This window comes from Ptychodera flava, chromosome 5 (genome assembly GCF_041260155.1).
Source record: "Ptychodera flava strain L36383 chromosome 5, AS_Pfla_20210202, whole genome shotgun sequence".
In the NCBI taxonomy this organism is placed as follows: domain Eukaryota; kingdom Metazoa; phylum Hemichordata; class Enteropneusta; family Ptychoderidae; genus Ptychodera; species Ptychodera flava.
In genome coordinates this window covers 14068152-14083399 of record NC_091932.1, presented here as the reverse complement: position 1 = coordinate 14083399, position 15248 = coordinate 14068152, and the positions used below count along the sequence as shown (strand labels likewise).

The following is a 15248-nucleotide window of genomic DNA, read 5'->3' as shown; positions in this document are numbered from 1 at the left end:
TGGTGAAACAAGAGGGATAATCCTATGAAGATACTTCAACATATTTCCATTTTTTTCTTTCACAGCTGTGCCACCAGTTGTACCTGAATTGTCAAGTGATATAGACACTAGTAATTTTGATGAAATTGAACCCGATGACAAAGTCACAGAAGAGAGCTTTTCAACGCCCAAGGCATTTGCTGGAAACAATTTACCTTTTATTGGTTTTACATTCAATGGAAAGTATAGGTGAGTACAACAAAAGACTTTGAGAAATGTGGTTTTTCTTACTTTTTCATTTGTAAAGTGATTGACAGTTTCACATGTTATGAACTGGAGATGGCTGTCCATTAGTCTGGCAAGAGCTTCGATTGACCACATTTTCACTTTCATCTAAAGTTAAAAAAGAAACCACTGTTTGAAAAAAGCAATGTTTGTTTAACAAATCACACCGGAAGGAAACTGTTGGAAATACATGTACTATGTTGTAGCATTGCAATGTGATGACATAACATAGTTGCTCTATATAGATTAAGTACTTCAGGAAATTCCAAGATGTATAATAAGAGACAATCTAGGTTTTGTTTCCTCTTTATTTCCCAGGTTACTGAATGAAGAGAAGGGAGGCATTGATGAGGTTAGTTATTCTCCTGTCCAAATATATAAGCAGCATGAAAAATAGCATGTTCAAAGTGTCATGTGTAAATATTCTTTGAACGGTGCCTTGTTGGTGCACTAGTTGGGGAGACACATAAATGGGTTGTTTTTCAGTGTCAGGCATTTCACTTCAGGTTTAATGTATACCTGCATCAGAAGTCACTTTTCCAGGATTGGGAGTAGATCTGAATTATTGAAAAGCAGACCAGGAGGTGCCTTGAGGCGACAGACGTGAGGATTAGGTGAATCAAAATCCGGGAAACTCCTGATGGGAAACAGACGCTAGCTGAAGAAACTCACCGCTTTCCTTCCACACTGAAAAACAATACAGAACAATTATCCATTCATGCAAAGAGCATGCATTGCTCAGAGGCCAGTTCATTGGAAATAATGCATTCTTAGTGAAAAATACAGAAAATGTCAATTTGCATAATGTACATAATTTATATATTGTATTGTTATGCAAATGTGAAAATGAGTACAGCATGTATGAGGATGCAGTGGCTGATGGGGGTTTTATGAAATTGATCAGAAAATTAGATTTTTTTTGTGTGGGAAAGGTGGGTTTGTTAATTCCTTGATGTTTATTCAGGGTTGGTTTTACAAGCTTTTACTTGTAACATGTTGATGAACAAAATGTCTATTTATTTAACCATTTAAGGTAATTATCATGAGATTAAAATCACTGGTCTTGAAGTTTGCTTCACAATATCTGGACCCACTATCGCTGTTTTGGGGATAAATCACCCTACTACAAGTGTGGTGTTTCAGCTCAGAGTTGTAATGCAACATTTGTGTCTGTGTTTCATCCACCTTTCTCTGTAAATTAGCCCAGATGCGCACTATTCAGGATAATTGGGTCAGATAATGAAAATTGTTTGTGGGTAAAAAAGCTGTAGTTAAATCATTGGTGAATTTCAGGTTGTAATTTGTCACACTGTACATGTTGTAGGGACACCTTACACTTGCATGTTAATTGACTGTCCTTCTATTCTTTCAACTACACACAGTGTGACTTTATCGATGTAAGTTAACAACAATGTTCTAATAATTGTTTGGGGCTTCAAACCATGGTCATGGAGTCACCGCGTCAGTCAGTCCATTCTCATGGTGGGGGTGTTTTCTCATGGGAAATGTCATGGTACATTTGTAGACAGTTTCATGGGAAATGCTGGCATAAGTTTTTATCATGGTTGAAAATGTTGGGTTGGAGATGAGCAAATCTCATTATCTGCTAACTGAAACATGGCACATGTTTTCGGACAAATACCTTATCCAGCTCACTTAAGAAGGAATGAATGTGCCATCTGTATACATTTTTTAGTTTTTTTTGCTTCATTGTAGAAATAATTTGTCAGTAGTTCTCTGACTGAAAACATTTGCATGGTGCTCTCTTTGGAATGACAGACTTTGAAAAAATGTAATGAGATGGCGATATTTTCCCTCTTCACATAATTGAAAATACTTAGGCATCATTTTACAAGTGGTATAGCCACAAACTGATGACGTCAAATCGCCGTACACAAAACACAGATGCCTTGTAATTACAGCACTGTGTATTGTATACGGTGATTTGACGTCATCAGTTTGTGGCTATACCACTTGTAAAATGGTGGCAAAACTTAAAGGTGTGTTTACATTTGAGCTGTAAGTTTTCATACTGTAAATTAATGTTAGTTAAAACAATTTTAATTTTAGTAATTTGTATAACCATATAGTAAATTTGTTTGTGTCCTACAAAGAAGGCTGTACTGACTATTGATAAAATGAAAAATAATATGATTTTGATTTCATATATAATAGTTTTGTTCATCTCATGTGGTTCGTGTCTGAACCATTTTTCCCTGTGCAACCTTTCATACCTCATTATTCTCTGCAATGAACTTACCCTGGGAACAAAATGTGTGTGGTTAAATCCATGGTTTTGCTGTGAAAAGGCGAAGTCAATATTTGAAGCTGTGTGTGATTTGTCTGAAATGCTTCCTGGGGTTGCTGGTGAATGAGATATGGTATGCATCTTGTCAGTTCAGCTGCTGTAATATTTTTGATAGTTTCAAAACTTGACAAGGTACATGCGGATGTACCGGTACATAAGCTGTGGATGCCTTTCTAATATAGCTGTGTATTTTCATATATATTTACAGGGACCACCGAGACATGGCAATCATGTGGGAAGATCTGTAAGTAGTTTTCCTGTCAACCATTCACTTCCGTCTTTGATGACGGAAACCAAACTAATTGCAGGACTTGTGATTTTGACATAACAAACTGTACCTTTAATTTTCAGATATTGTACCCACAACTTTTTTATGCACAATATCTTCATCTGTGACCTTTACCACTCTGAAGAGTTTGACCCAATACGGATTTACAACAGAAAACTTAACTACTTAAAGAAGGGTTTCCCAGAAGTTGTGTATCAACACTCACCAACCAATTAATTAATTAGCTAATTAAGTGCTAATTACCAACAGTCTAAAATTTGATACTGACATCACTAGTCGAAAAGTTCAGGAACTCAATGTGAAATCATGTTTCAGTTAAACAACAGAGGGAGATAACCAAAAGTGAAAGGCGTAAAACTTTGTTTGGTCATGACTATAAATTTAGACGATGTTTCAAGCAAGTTATTACAGAATTCGATTCAAAAAGTTACTTAATTTCAAACTTGAAACCATTCCCTTTCCTAAGAAAGAATAAAAATCAGGGGTCAGCATGCAATATTCAGAAGTAGAGAAACAAAATACTAAACATTGACCCACACATAAATTTATCAAAATGGTCGTATCCCCATTTAAACTCTGTGGAAAATATTTTGATTTTCGCAAAATCGAGCCGCTGAAAGCTTTCATTACTCTGTAAGCTTTATAATTAGCCTCCACAAGTGGTAGATAAAAAAGATTTGTAAAAGTTTGAGACTCGGAATATCTTTGCTAAGTTGAGTTCTAACTTTTGCTCTAGATACACATTGTGTGACAGACAATCTTAACGGTGCTGACTGTGATCTTTACTCATCAACAGTGATAGATGGGTGTACTTGTCCCTACAATCCACACTTTCACTTCTGCTTTCAAGTCTTTGGTCTGGTGAAAAGGCAAAAACCTAAAATAGAAACACGAAACTATTTTCAACTTTATCAGTGACAGTCCCAGACAGTAGAGGGGTTAAATTTTCTGTATAGTAAAAAAGTAACTCTGTGAAACATTGATTTGATCGAAGATTTTTAAAGAAAAGCTTGTAGAATCAGTGAAATTTACTTTGACCCCTATCTTATCCACTCATACAGTACGTCTATGTAAGTAAACAAAAGTAGGTATTATGTTGGTAACGCACACAGTAAAGCCACAGTATTTCCTCAGTCAGAAACAGTAAAAGAAATATTTGTTATAGAAACCAGGACTCCGTGAACACATTGACCTATTCACATTTCAGTTCACACCCTTGTACCAGCAGTCCAACTTTCCCACTGTGAATAGTGGGACTGCCACCAAAGTTTGCTTTGCTCACACAGTACAGAGTTGCAAAAGTCTTTTATGCCGGTTGAGCACAAAGAACGTGCATTTTTTTCCACAACTTATCAGAGCTGATTTCACTTGAAATAATAAAAGTTTTCAGACATTTTTCCAAGATGCCATCTTCCCTGCCAATTCCGGGGATGAGAAGATCATTTCAAATCCACCAGCCCTAGTAGACAATAACATCAATAGTGTAGCCCTCTTTTTTGCCCTGGCGCCTAAAAATTGAGAGACTTTTCCCAAAGGATACTTTAAATCATTCCTTTTTCGTAATCAAGAATAGAAACCAGGGGTTGCCATGCAAAATATTGTACCCGAGAGTCAAATTACCCATGTTTACAGACTCTTGAAATTCAAAAATGGCTTCCAACCCTGTGTTAATGCTATGGGGAAGAATTAAATTTTCAATGTCACTAAAAGTAGGCTGCTTAAAAAGTTAAGTTACTTTGTCAGCTTCAAAATGAGCCCCAAAAAGTGGTAAACCAAAGAAGTATTGTGAAAATTTAAGAGTTTCTGTACATAAGCTCATTTTAGTTTTAATAACCAGCTGAAAAATTACCAGCTGTCTGTTAAACCTGTAGAAGCCAAAAACTACAAGCCAAGTCATAAAAAATGTATGCTACTAGCCAATGAGCTTGAACTGGAGGATTTGCAAACTAAAACATTCCATGTTTTGATCATCTCATCCCTTTCCAAAAGGTTCCCGTACACATCGAAAGCCGGATGAAAGAGCTGGAGTCCCAACTTGATATGGAAAGAACTGCCAAAGAGGACATGGAGCTTAGATACGAAACGGCCGCCAGAAGACTTGAGAAGCTAGTGAGAGAGATCGATGATGAGGTAGGCTTCCTCATGAAATCATGTTGAAAGGTTTACAACACTTCAAACAGTGAAAAACTATCAAAGGTTGTCATTTTTGCCACGAGAGAGAAAGCTTAATTAATGGTCAAAGTTATGAAGCATTTCATAAAAAAAATACCATGTGCAGTGAACTCAAGAAGATAAAATGTGTATCTTGCCCAATCTCTCTGTAACATAGAATCTTAAGCACTTATTCTAAACACACTCTATAGATGGTATCTCTGAATGATGCGATTGCCTTTTTACTTTAACAGTCTTTCTACTTTAGCGTAATCTGTGCGTCATCCATTGCAGTATACTGAACTTCCTCCAATCACATTGTTGCTACGAAGATAACATTCCTGCCTCTGTCTCTCAGAGACTCGCAGTTCGCGACTGCCAGATTTAATACACTTTTAGAGATAGACCAATATTCAATCCACTTACTGTTTACATCCCGTCTCACATGGTTCATTTGATTTTATATGTCCTCCATTAAATACCCATGTGTGTTCTAAAATATGGACGTCTAGTTTTTAAATATTAAACTTGAGCTAAATAGCATAAGTTGTTTTAAGTCCACAATAATTTAGACTTGTCTTGGGGAGAAAACAGGTGTTCAGAATGATCAAAGTCAGGCCTGAAAGGGTTTATTTATACACATGCGGGTACAGTCAAGTTTCTTTGATCTTGTAAGTTTTGCCCCTGAAATGCACGACATGGGATTCCTGATTCCAGGATGACTTGCTCACAGAGTAATGCAAGATATGATATCAGCTATGATGTACATGCACCATGTATTGAAATATTTGACATATCTGAAGTATGTGATGTACTTTCTCTAGGCTGAAGGGAGAAGGCAAGTCGAATCAGCCCTCAAGGAAAAAGAGCGTTTCATTAGGAGTATACAATATGATCTCAAAGAGGTAAGCTCTCAAAAAATTTTTTTTGCCAAATGTACAAAAGTTTTTGATTGCATTGTGTGTTTGTGGGTGGACTGGATGTTTGGAGGAATATCTCATACAACATGGAGAATTGGTGGATGGTTTCATTATAAGAACAGTCCAGTATCTTAATGTCACTTGACAGCTTTAATCGGCTGTGTGGACTCGCCTTCTTGTGCAAAAGCTGTAGTGTTCTTTGTGAAGTACTGTTACCTGAAAGCGTTAGTCGCACCATTCCGTGAGAGTGGCACTTGTAAAGGTTTGAAGATGCGCATTTGTTAGAGTTGGCCTGTTTTATGTCAGATCGCATTTCACGTGTTGAAACAGTTGCCAAGTTCTGTGAGCTGGGCTGATGCACTGCGTCAGAATTCATAACAGGGTGTCTGCGACATCACAGTGTGACAGGTCACTGAAAGTGAAAGAACGCCTGATGCATGTGATAAATAACTGCAGATGGAAGTTGTCCTTGAAAAATAAATATTACTATTTATCGTTAAAGATGTTTTTCAAACATTTCGAAATGTATCATCAAAAGTGTACAGCTGTACAGATGTAAAAATTTAGAAAAAAGGGAAGTTTGTGGAAGCATTATAGTTTATGTTTTATATAAAAAATTCCCCCAGTGTTTATAGAAATTAAAGTTTTTCCTTACTTGCATGTTCCAAATTTACAATTGAAAACATTGTGTATCTCAAACAATTTGAACAGTAACTGCCTTTTGACATTTTGCCAGTTTATCGGAGGTTCCCTAGTTGACTGGTCTTTCTCTGTCAATCCTGTCTGCAGACAAAGAGAAGATTTGATCACGAGGCGGACCTGAAGCAGCGCTTTGAGAAGGAGAAGAGAGATCTGCAACAGAAGATGGAGAACTACAGGAAAGAGGAGGAGAGGCGGATGACCAGCTCGCAGCAGATCAGCGACAGAATGGTCCACTTTGAAAGACAGGTGTCAGATCTGGAGAAGAAGCTGAAGATGGAAACGGACGCTGGTCTTAGGCTAAAGAAAACACACGCTGAACTCCAAAAGGTTTGTTTGTGCACTATGAAGGATGTTTTCATTGCATTTTGTGAAGTCTTGAAACAACAATAGTTAAAGTGACGTACTGCTTGATGTGGTACGCCGCTCATTGCATATGTTTACCAATCCAATTCACATTTTGTAACCTTTCTTATGAATTTGAAATCAATTGAATCTATTTGCTTTTTGTTGAAATGACAGCTGTCAATTTCCTGTTCTGCTTGTTGACCTTGACTGTCGTGATGATGGTAGTCCTCTGTTCTCCCTTGAAAAGGGTTTCAAATTAATCAATTTCTCATGACACAAAGCTAATAAACAACAAATTGCCCCTTGAAATCCAAGCAAGACTGTAATGGGGCATACATCTGAAGAGATAAAACAGGTAGCAAATTAGTTCAACATTTTTAATATTCAGTGGATTACAAAACATTCGCAAGGTGAATTGGGTACACACATAGAACAACTGCAGTGCCACTTCAAGAAACACTCCCCCATAAAGGGTTAAATCCAAAATTTTTTCAAGGAAAGAAAGAGAAAGTAAACTGAAAGGTAATGTTTCAGTTCACCAAGTGAGTTTGCAGTGTATTTTGCCCTCGGTGAAGTGCGTGATGTTATGCTTGAAGTCTGCCCAGCCTGTCCAAAAACTATATTGCCCAAGTCACTATCATCAATATTGTTGGCACAACTGATTCCAAAAAAACCAAAAGCGACTGAATCTACCTACTGAATGTTACAGGCACAACTGATGCAAGCTGTGTTCATTTCGTTCTTGTTGTAGAACCATTCATTGATGGAGCATGCGCACAATGACCTGCAAGAGAAGTACAAACAGGTTATAGAGGCCAAGTTGTCACTGGAGAGAGAACTCATCACTGTACAATCATCACTGGATGCGGAGAAAAATACCTCACAGTCAACTCAAGAGAATGTCAGTGAACTTGAAGGTGAGTGCTCCCTCAGGCGGTGTTATGTTGGTGCTTTCTTCTTATTCCTATTGCTGTTTACTGAAGATTGCACTGAAGATTGTGGTCACAGTATTAAAGCTCCATAAGCTGTCTTTTGGCTATTTTTTCAGAACTTTTGTTTTGTGGTTTCCGTACACTTTCTGCATTGAATTCCTAAACTGTAATTTAATGCCAAGTATTTAGGATATCAACACAACCTATATGAGTGTAATCTCCATTGTTATTGTTGAAAATTGTATTCAAGTCCGGACTAGAATTCATTTGTAAACAATAAACAATGATCACTGCACACATACAAGCTGTGTTGACAAATAGAATACTCGAAATTTCAGCAAGACAAACGGATTAGGGTCAGACAGGAGCAGAATACTGAAAAACTTTCCACAAGTTACATGTCATGTCCCTTTAATACAACCGAGTAGTATTATATCAGGTAAAGAAAACATTTGCACAACAAAAGAATATGCAAATTATGCATTGATATGTAAATTGATCACCCTCTGTTTTTCTAAGCTGTGGAGAACACTATTATATATGTCGTCATTTGACAAGTTTCTGTTCATCATCATATGACTTGCGTGAGTCATCATTAGATACATTTGGTCAGTCTGTATGCCTTTCAGGTTTTCAAATCATTTGCATATGCAGCAAAAGACTATTACAGTGTTGTACCTGAAATGCTGAGTAACTTAAGATGGCTTGGCTGCTGTAACCCATGATGCAGTTTGGCTATGTACAGATCCCTTTGGTCAAATCTTTGTGATATCTCCAGTGCCTTGCATGGTTGGTGGTGAGAACCTAGCATGTCAAAGGTTAAACTCACATCAGCATGTATTCAAACACAGTGGTGTTGTATTCCATGGAAGTTGTATTCCATGGAAGATCTCATCCCTTTCATATGTCATCTAAAAATTCTGAAATGTTGAACAGTGTTGCCAGTGTGAAAGTTTGTCAAAATGAGTTGATCACGTTTCATTTCTTTTATTCCTGTGACAGGGGAGAACAAGAGTTTACTAAATGAATTGTTGAAATTGAAACAGAAAGATGCAAAGTCCTCAGCTGATTTACAGAAACTTCAAGAAAATATTTTGATTTTAGAAAAGGTAAGATTGAGATTTGGAGAACCTCTTTCTGTCTGTAAAGATCAAATAAATTGTGTCAGTACTGTCAATTTATATGTCCATTGCGTCCACTTACATATGATTGTATAAATGTGTGTGGAGAGAGAGAGAGAGAGAGAGAGAGAGAGAGAGAGAGAGAGAGAGAGAGAGAGGGAGACAGATAAACACAGTAAGAGATGACAAAAACCAATGTAAAGGTATATATGTATATATGGAAACCATGAATATGATGTGCTTGAGATTATACATATATTCAGTGAACTGAGACTCTTAAATTGTGAGAACCCTGTCCCACTATTTCATTTTGTCTAAAGATAGAAATAGTACACAGTGTAATTGAACTTAATCACCTATTAATATTTGTTTTGCGTTTTTCTTTCTTTTAGTCTAAAGCAAATACAGACTTTGAATTGAAATCTTTACAACATAAATACGACCAGACAATTCTGGAGCACAAAGCACAGCTAGCCAGTCTGAGTGCGGACAGGAGACGTTTGGACCGAAACAAGGAAGAACACAATCAAGAACTCGTCTCAGGTTAGTGAAATCTTCTTTCAAGTTACTGTTCTGTCGCCAATACCTACAAAATCATTTTCATTGTATGGAAGAGAATTATTTGATACAAGACAACAGAGCTGGCACACTTCCCAACTGCACACTAATTCTCACTGCAATGAGAACATTCTCACACTGGATAGATATCTTATAGCGCTGCCCAGGTGAAATTTTCAGAAATTCTTCTAAGGATTGTGACGTATTGAGGTTACATTTATATCGAAGATTTATAGTTTAATTCCAAAGATTTACATTGTTATTGATTTATATTATCTGTGATATTTAATGAAATTTTAAGCAAAAAAATTATATTTAATTACCAGTACACAAATATATGGCAATGTTTTATGTGTATGACGCAAATTTGTTGTACCTTACCATGTGATATGTATTGTAGTCCTTGAGCTATTTTATGTCAGCTTATGAAATAGCAAGACAGAGAGAAAGAGACAGACAGACAAGGAGAAAGACAGAAACTGACAGACAGAGTGACAAACAGACAGGTGGATATCATTTTAAATCTTCTAATCTGTTTACAGAGTTGAAGAGCAAGCTTTCCGAAGAGAAGAACGCCAAGCAGAAAGCCGAGAGCAGCTGGGCGGAGGCGGAGAGACACCGATCCATCCTGCAGGTGGAGCTCAGACAGGCAGAGCAACACAAGCAGAGGCTAGAAGAACAGAGGAAAGGATATGAGGAGAAGATCAAACAGCTGACACTGCAAGTTGAGCAGGAGACGCAGAAGAGAACGCTGATGAGCAACGACTACAAGGCAGTGTCGCAAGAGGTACAGAAATTCAGAACGGCTGAGAAGCAGTGGAAGAAAGAACAGAATGATATGAAGGACAACATCAAGTACATGGAAGAAGTGTTAGAGAAACGAAAACAGTAAGTGTCAATAAAGTCAGAACTGTAACTTTCCGTCAGGCACCGAGAAACAAATTAACTGATATACATTGACACTTGAAATTCAACATGGCCACCATCTATATGTCAACTCTATCAGAAAAATCAAAATTTCTGATTTTCACAAATCTAAGTCAGTGAAAACTTTTTTTTCCTCCCTTGTCTTCAAAATTAGCCCCCACAAGAAGTAAATCCAAAAAGTATTTTAAAAGTTTGGAATTCTTGAATATCTGTCCCCCAGGCACTTTCAACCTAAATTGCAATGGCTATATCATTTTAGATATGAAGATTTACTCTGAATTGGCTGAGGTGATTTCACATCTGTATTTATCCTTTCAGTGCCATTACTGTCAACGAACTTCAGATGAAAGAGGTACAGGAACAGCTGGAGGCTGAACAGTACTTTTCAGTAAGTACCACTCACATTAAATGCTATGTGATTTAATTTCTTGTCTCTGATTTGAGTGTCTAGTCGAACTGTTTATGTGTGGCCAGTTTCTTAACTCAAAGTGATAGATTGATGGTGTTGAAAGTTTATATCATGCACATCTGGGTTGTATGAATGCGAAACAATTATAGTGTGCTGTTACCGTAATATTTGCATATTTCTTCTGTAGTTTATGAACGCACATTTTTTAAGTGATATTAAAATATCACACTACATGCACTAGATGCAAAATTGATAAAGTTTGCCACTGCTGTCTGACAAAGAATTTCAGCAGAATAATAGAAGAAAAATTTGTAAACTTTGAAAGTATTAAAGGATCAAAAAGAATGAATACCTTTAAATCTAGTGTGAATCAAAACTAGGAAAATATTTGAACAGTCAGACACAGGGAAATTCTCAAACGGACAATGTGTCCCCCTTGAAAACCACTCAACTTGTATCTGCCATTTATGTAATCACTTACATTCATCACACATTATCTGACATAACCTTTTCGTAATTGACATGTAAGGTACCACTGACCCTTGACCTCTGCTGAAAAATCCCACCCAGGCATTTTCATAAGGGTCATGACCTTGTATCTCAAAGAGTCACATCAAACAGTCCTTTTAAAAATACTTATCAACTTTTCTAACATGGCTTTGTTATCAGTAAACTGTGTCCAGGGAAGCAAGAATCGCTGGCAGTATAGGCTGCAAAGTGCATTTAACGAGATTGAGGATATCAAAACACACTAGATTTATGGATGCACTTCGACCTTTCAATTTTTTTGCCCAGTAACTCGGATTGCACTATACCATGACCTCATAACCTAATTACGTGTGTGTCTGTCCATGGTGTCACATCTTCCCATGATTGTGTGATTTTCTCGTTAATAAACAATAAACTTTTTGACAGCATCTTGTTGAAGCATGCTAAAATAGCAATATTTAGATGGAATGTGGAAGCACAATGGTGTGTTTTCTCCATCAATCCTTCCAAATATAAATCTCATTATGCTGCTCAGTATTATGGGCACCACATGAGCTTTGAGTAAGAGTACGAATGACTGAAACCGAGCAAGGAAATGTTTAGAAATTTGCAATAAATTTGATAAAAGAAATTATTCATCATTTGTTTCTTTGTAGCATAGACATATAAATTCTTTACTATTTTGTCTGAAAAGCATAAGTCTCATCACATGTCACAAATTGACTTATAGCATGCCATTATGTCAGGAACTTCATGCAAGGAGACCCACTCTCATACTGAGTGACAGAATCATTACAAGAATAATGCAGTAGCTAAATCTCCAGAGGTAATTCAGGATTGCTTTCCAGATAGTGGATGAGCTCCCTTTCATCAATGGTCTCTTCAGTTTCCATTTCAAGAACAGTCTATTGTGTTGTCAAATTGTGAATGATCTGTTCAGCAGCATTCAAGCCAACAAGTCTGGTGAACTCTACTCTGTGTATTTACCAGCCTTTCAAGAAACCTATTGAATCATGGGCCTGATCCGTCCCCAGTTGATGAGTTTACATACTGCCTACCTTTTTATAGGTGACAAGTTAATCCACTGTCTGCCTATGTCCCCACTGCCTGTCAAAACATCACCCTGACCTTGACATACACACAACACAGCCTCTGTGTAATTCAACCTTACCAACAGCTTCAATGTAACTGCTGCATTTTTATGAACGTTCCTGTCTGTTTCCAGACTCTATACAAAACGCAAGTCCGGGAATTCAAGGAGGAGAACGATGAGAGGGCCAAACAGCTGCAAGACAAGCAGGATGAAATCAGCAAACTTCAAAACCAGAGGTCTGTATTTAATCTCTTCATTTCTATGGTTCAGTCTAATCCTTTTGTTTTCTTTGGTAAAGTGGGACCTCTTCACTTTGAAAATAGGGTGAAGAGGTTATGTTACGGGCGGTACCGCAGAATGCAAGCATATCTGGTGTTTTCCCTTGTTTTTTTTCTCTGTCTATATGGTATGACGCAATTATTGCTTTTCTTTACTGCGGTGGTGACTGGAAATGGGACACAAAATTTGCAAATTACCCAGCTGTATTGCAAGGCATATCACTATTTCCCTTTGTAAGTAGCGAGCGACTTGTCAACTTGTCAACAATATCGTTATTCATTTCAATCAGCTGCAGACACTTTGTGCAAGCAGGGGGTATGTTGCCAAAAAGCTTACCTGGGTTTGAATAATTCAGTATAGGGTTGCGAATCGGAAATATATACAAGAAATCGGGGAAGGGATTGTGGAGTATAAATTTTGATTCGAAAAAAGCATTTCTATATCATGAAATATATATCATATATATATATTTGATGATCATATATATATATATATATATATATATATATATATATATATATATATATATATATATAATATATATATATATCATATATTTTTCTTTTTACAGTGGTTTAATTGATAGGAAAACAAGTCTGCTTCTGTTGGGAAGGCATAACCCGACTGTTTTAATACATAACTCTGATATTAAAATTGTTCTCCTTTCCTGAAATTCATGTTTTCTTCATTATTACTCCCACCCTCCCCAATAGGGATTCACTGATGGCTCAGTTGGAGCTGACCTTGACCAAGGCAGACTCTGAACAGTTGGCCAGGTCCATCGCTGAAGGGCAGTATGCAGATCTGGAGAAGGAGAAGACGATGATGGAGATGGAAATGGAACAACTGAAATCCAATCACAAGTCAGAGGTCAATGAGAAAAATAACATCATCGCATCGGTGAGCCTGGTTAAAATCATGTCTTTCATCATTTTTGGCTATACCGAGTGGGTGGGGGGGGGGGGGGGGGGGGGTTGATAACAAATGGTCATCAGAGGCAATTATCAAACAACAAGAAGTGTTAAAATTCGCTTAATGTTGTGAATCATTTTGTATTAGTTGCCCAATAAGAAGTTTCTCTCTTGTTAAACATTTCATAAGTTCAAAGAAACTGAAATTATTTGTCTACAGTTGAGAAATGTAAACCATCAACACATCCAAGAAAATGAAAGTTGTCACCATGTTTCTTTTACTTTTCTATCATTTTTGGAGAGAATTTTTGTCACACCCTTTGGATCACAGTAACTACAGTATCACCACTCAACAGAATTTACAGTATTTATTTGAAATTGTCCAAGAGAATGGGTAACATTCAGTATTATGACAGATTTCCAGTCAACACATATTCCCAATCACTGCATCTGTTAGCGCCCTCATAGTTCAACTTGAGAACTTGTTCACATGCATAGACAGTGTGTATGTTCACTTTTGCATCGTGACGTTGAATTGTACTGTTCACATTTACAATGATGTGCAAGTTGTTGAATATGTTGTGTTGTCAAAGGTGTCTGCCATGTTAGACCTGACTCAACCTCTACAGCTTCCCACCAGAGGAATTACTCATTCCGGGGCACACATTTAATTTTTATTTGACCACCTGTGAAGAGATGTCGTGCGCTCATATCATTAACACTCTATTCCACTCTTTCAAATCTTTGTGTTGGAGACGTGTATAAAAGTGGGACGATACTAAAGATAGAGTTATTGTACTATTATATGCCAAGGAAGCATTCCCCTCTTGTAACATGCATCAGTTCAAAAAACTATGTACACAAAAGCTGTCCGAGGTTAGCCAGGTTGGATGGGACACACACTTTGCACATTGCTACAGAAACCCAAGAACCAAGAAGATCTTTCAACTTCGAGAGGTCAACTCTCAGATTGGCTTCGTTATTATTATTTTCTCCCTCTTTGCCTTCGCTATGCGCTGGCTCTGGCTTCTCTATGTGATCTCTAATATGTGGTAATTGTAGTAACCCCTGACCCTTTTCATCACTAATGTACTAGATCATGCTCACTATATTCTCAACTCCTTGCTCTCTCTCTCCGTTAGCTGGAACAGCAAAAGACCGAAGTAAGTTTGGGCTGTGTAAAGTCTCTTTCTATCTCTCTCTTGCAACCCCTTCACCAATATCATCAACTTTATTTGTTTATTTATTTAATTTATTTATTTTAGTAAATTTTGCACAATCCATACCAATAAATAATGACTTGTCTGTAATTTTGCAATATTTCACAATTCTTAAACAACCACATGGTGACTGTTCATCACCAAGTTGTAATCTCATAAATTTTATTTGTGTCTATTACGAATAAAGTCAAAAGATATTTTGTATTGACTTTTGTTTTGTTTATTGATATGAAGATGAAAGATTAAAGATGAAAGGTTAAAGGGTCAAAGTCTGTCCTCTCTCTCATGAAATCTTACGCTATTCACTCATTTTAACCACCATCTGCCGAA

At 37.1% G+C, this 15248-nt stretch overlaps 1 protein-coding gene across 5 annotated transcripts in view; it reads left to right on the top strand.

Annotated features, from left to right (window-relative positions):
• Positions 1–15248, top strand: part of LOC139133081 (rho-associated protein kinase 2-like) — a 74778-nt gene that overhangs the window by 45387 nt on the left and 14143 nt on the right. For 3 of the 5 annotated variants that reach the window (XM_070699495.1, XM_070699497.1, XM_070699498.1), the window contains 14 exons: positions 66–228; positions 583–616; positions 2781–2816; positions 4851–4991; positions 5837–5917; positions 6722–6961; positions 7731–7896; positions 8914–9020; positions 9425–9575; positions 10133–10478; positions 10836–10905; positions 12641–12744; positions 13501–13687; positions 14841–14861. In XM_070699495.1, the coding sequence (XP_070555596.1) occupies positions 66–228; positions 583–616; positions 2781–2816; positions 4851–4991; positions 5837–5917; positions 6722–6961; positions 7731–7896; positions 8914–9020; positions 9425–9575; positions 10133–10478; positions 10836–10905; positions 12641–12744; positions 13501–13687; positions 14841–14861 (1847 nt within the window). The remainder of the gene's footprint in view (positions 1–65; positions 229–582; positions 617–2780; positions 2817–4850; positions 4992–5836; positions 5918–6721; positions 6962–7730; positions 7897–8913; positions 9021–9424; positions 9576–10132; positions 10479–10835; positions 10906–12640; positions 12745–13500; positions 13688–14840; positions 14862–15248) is intronic. The other 2 variants (XM_070699496.1, XM_070699499.1) reach the window with 1 other exon arrangement.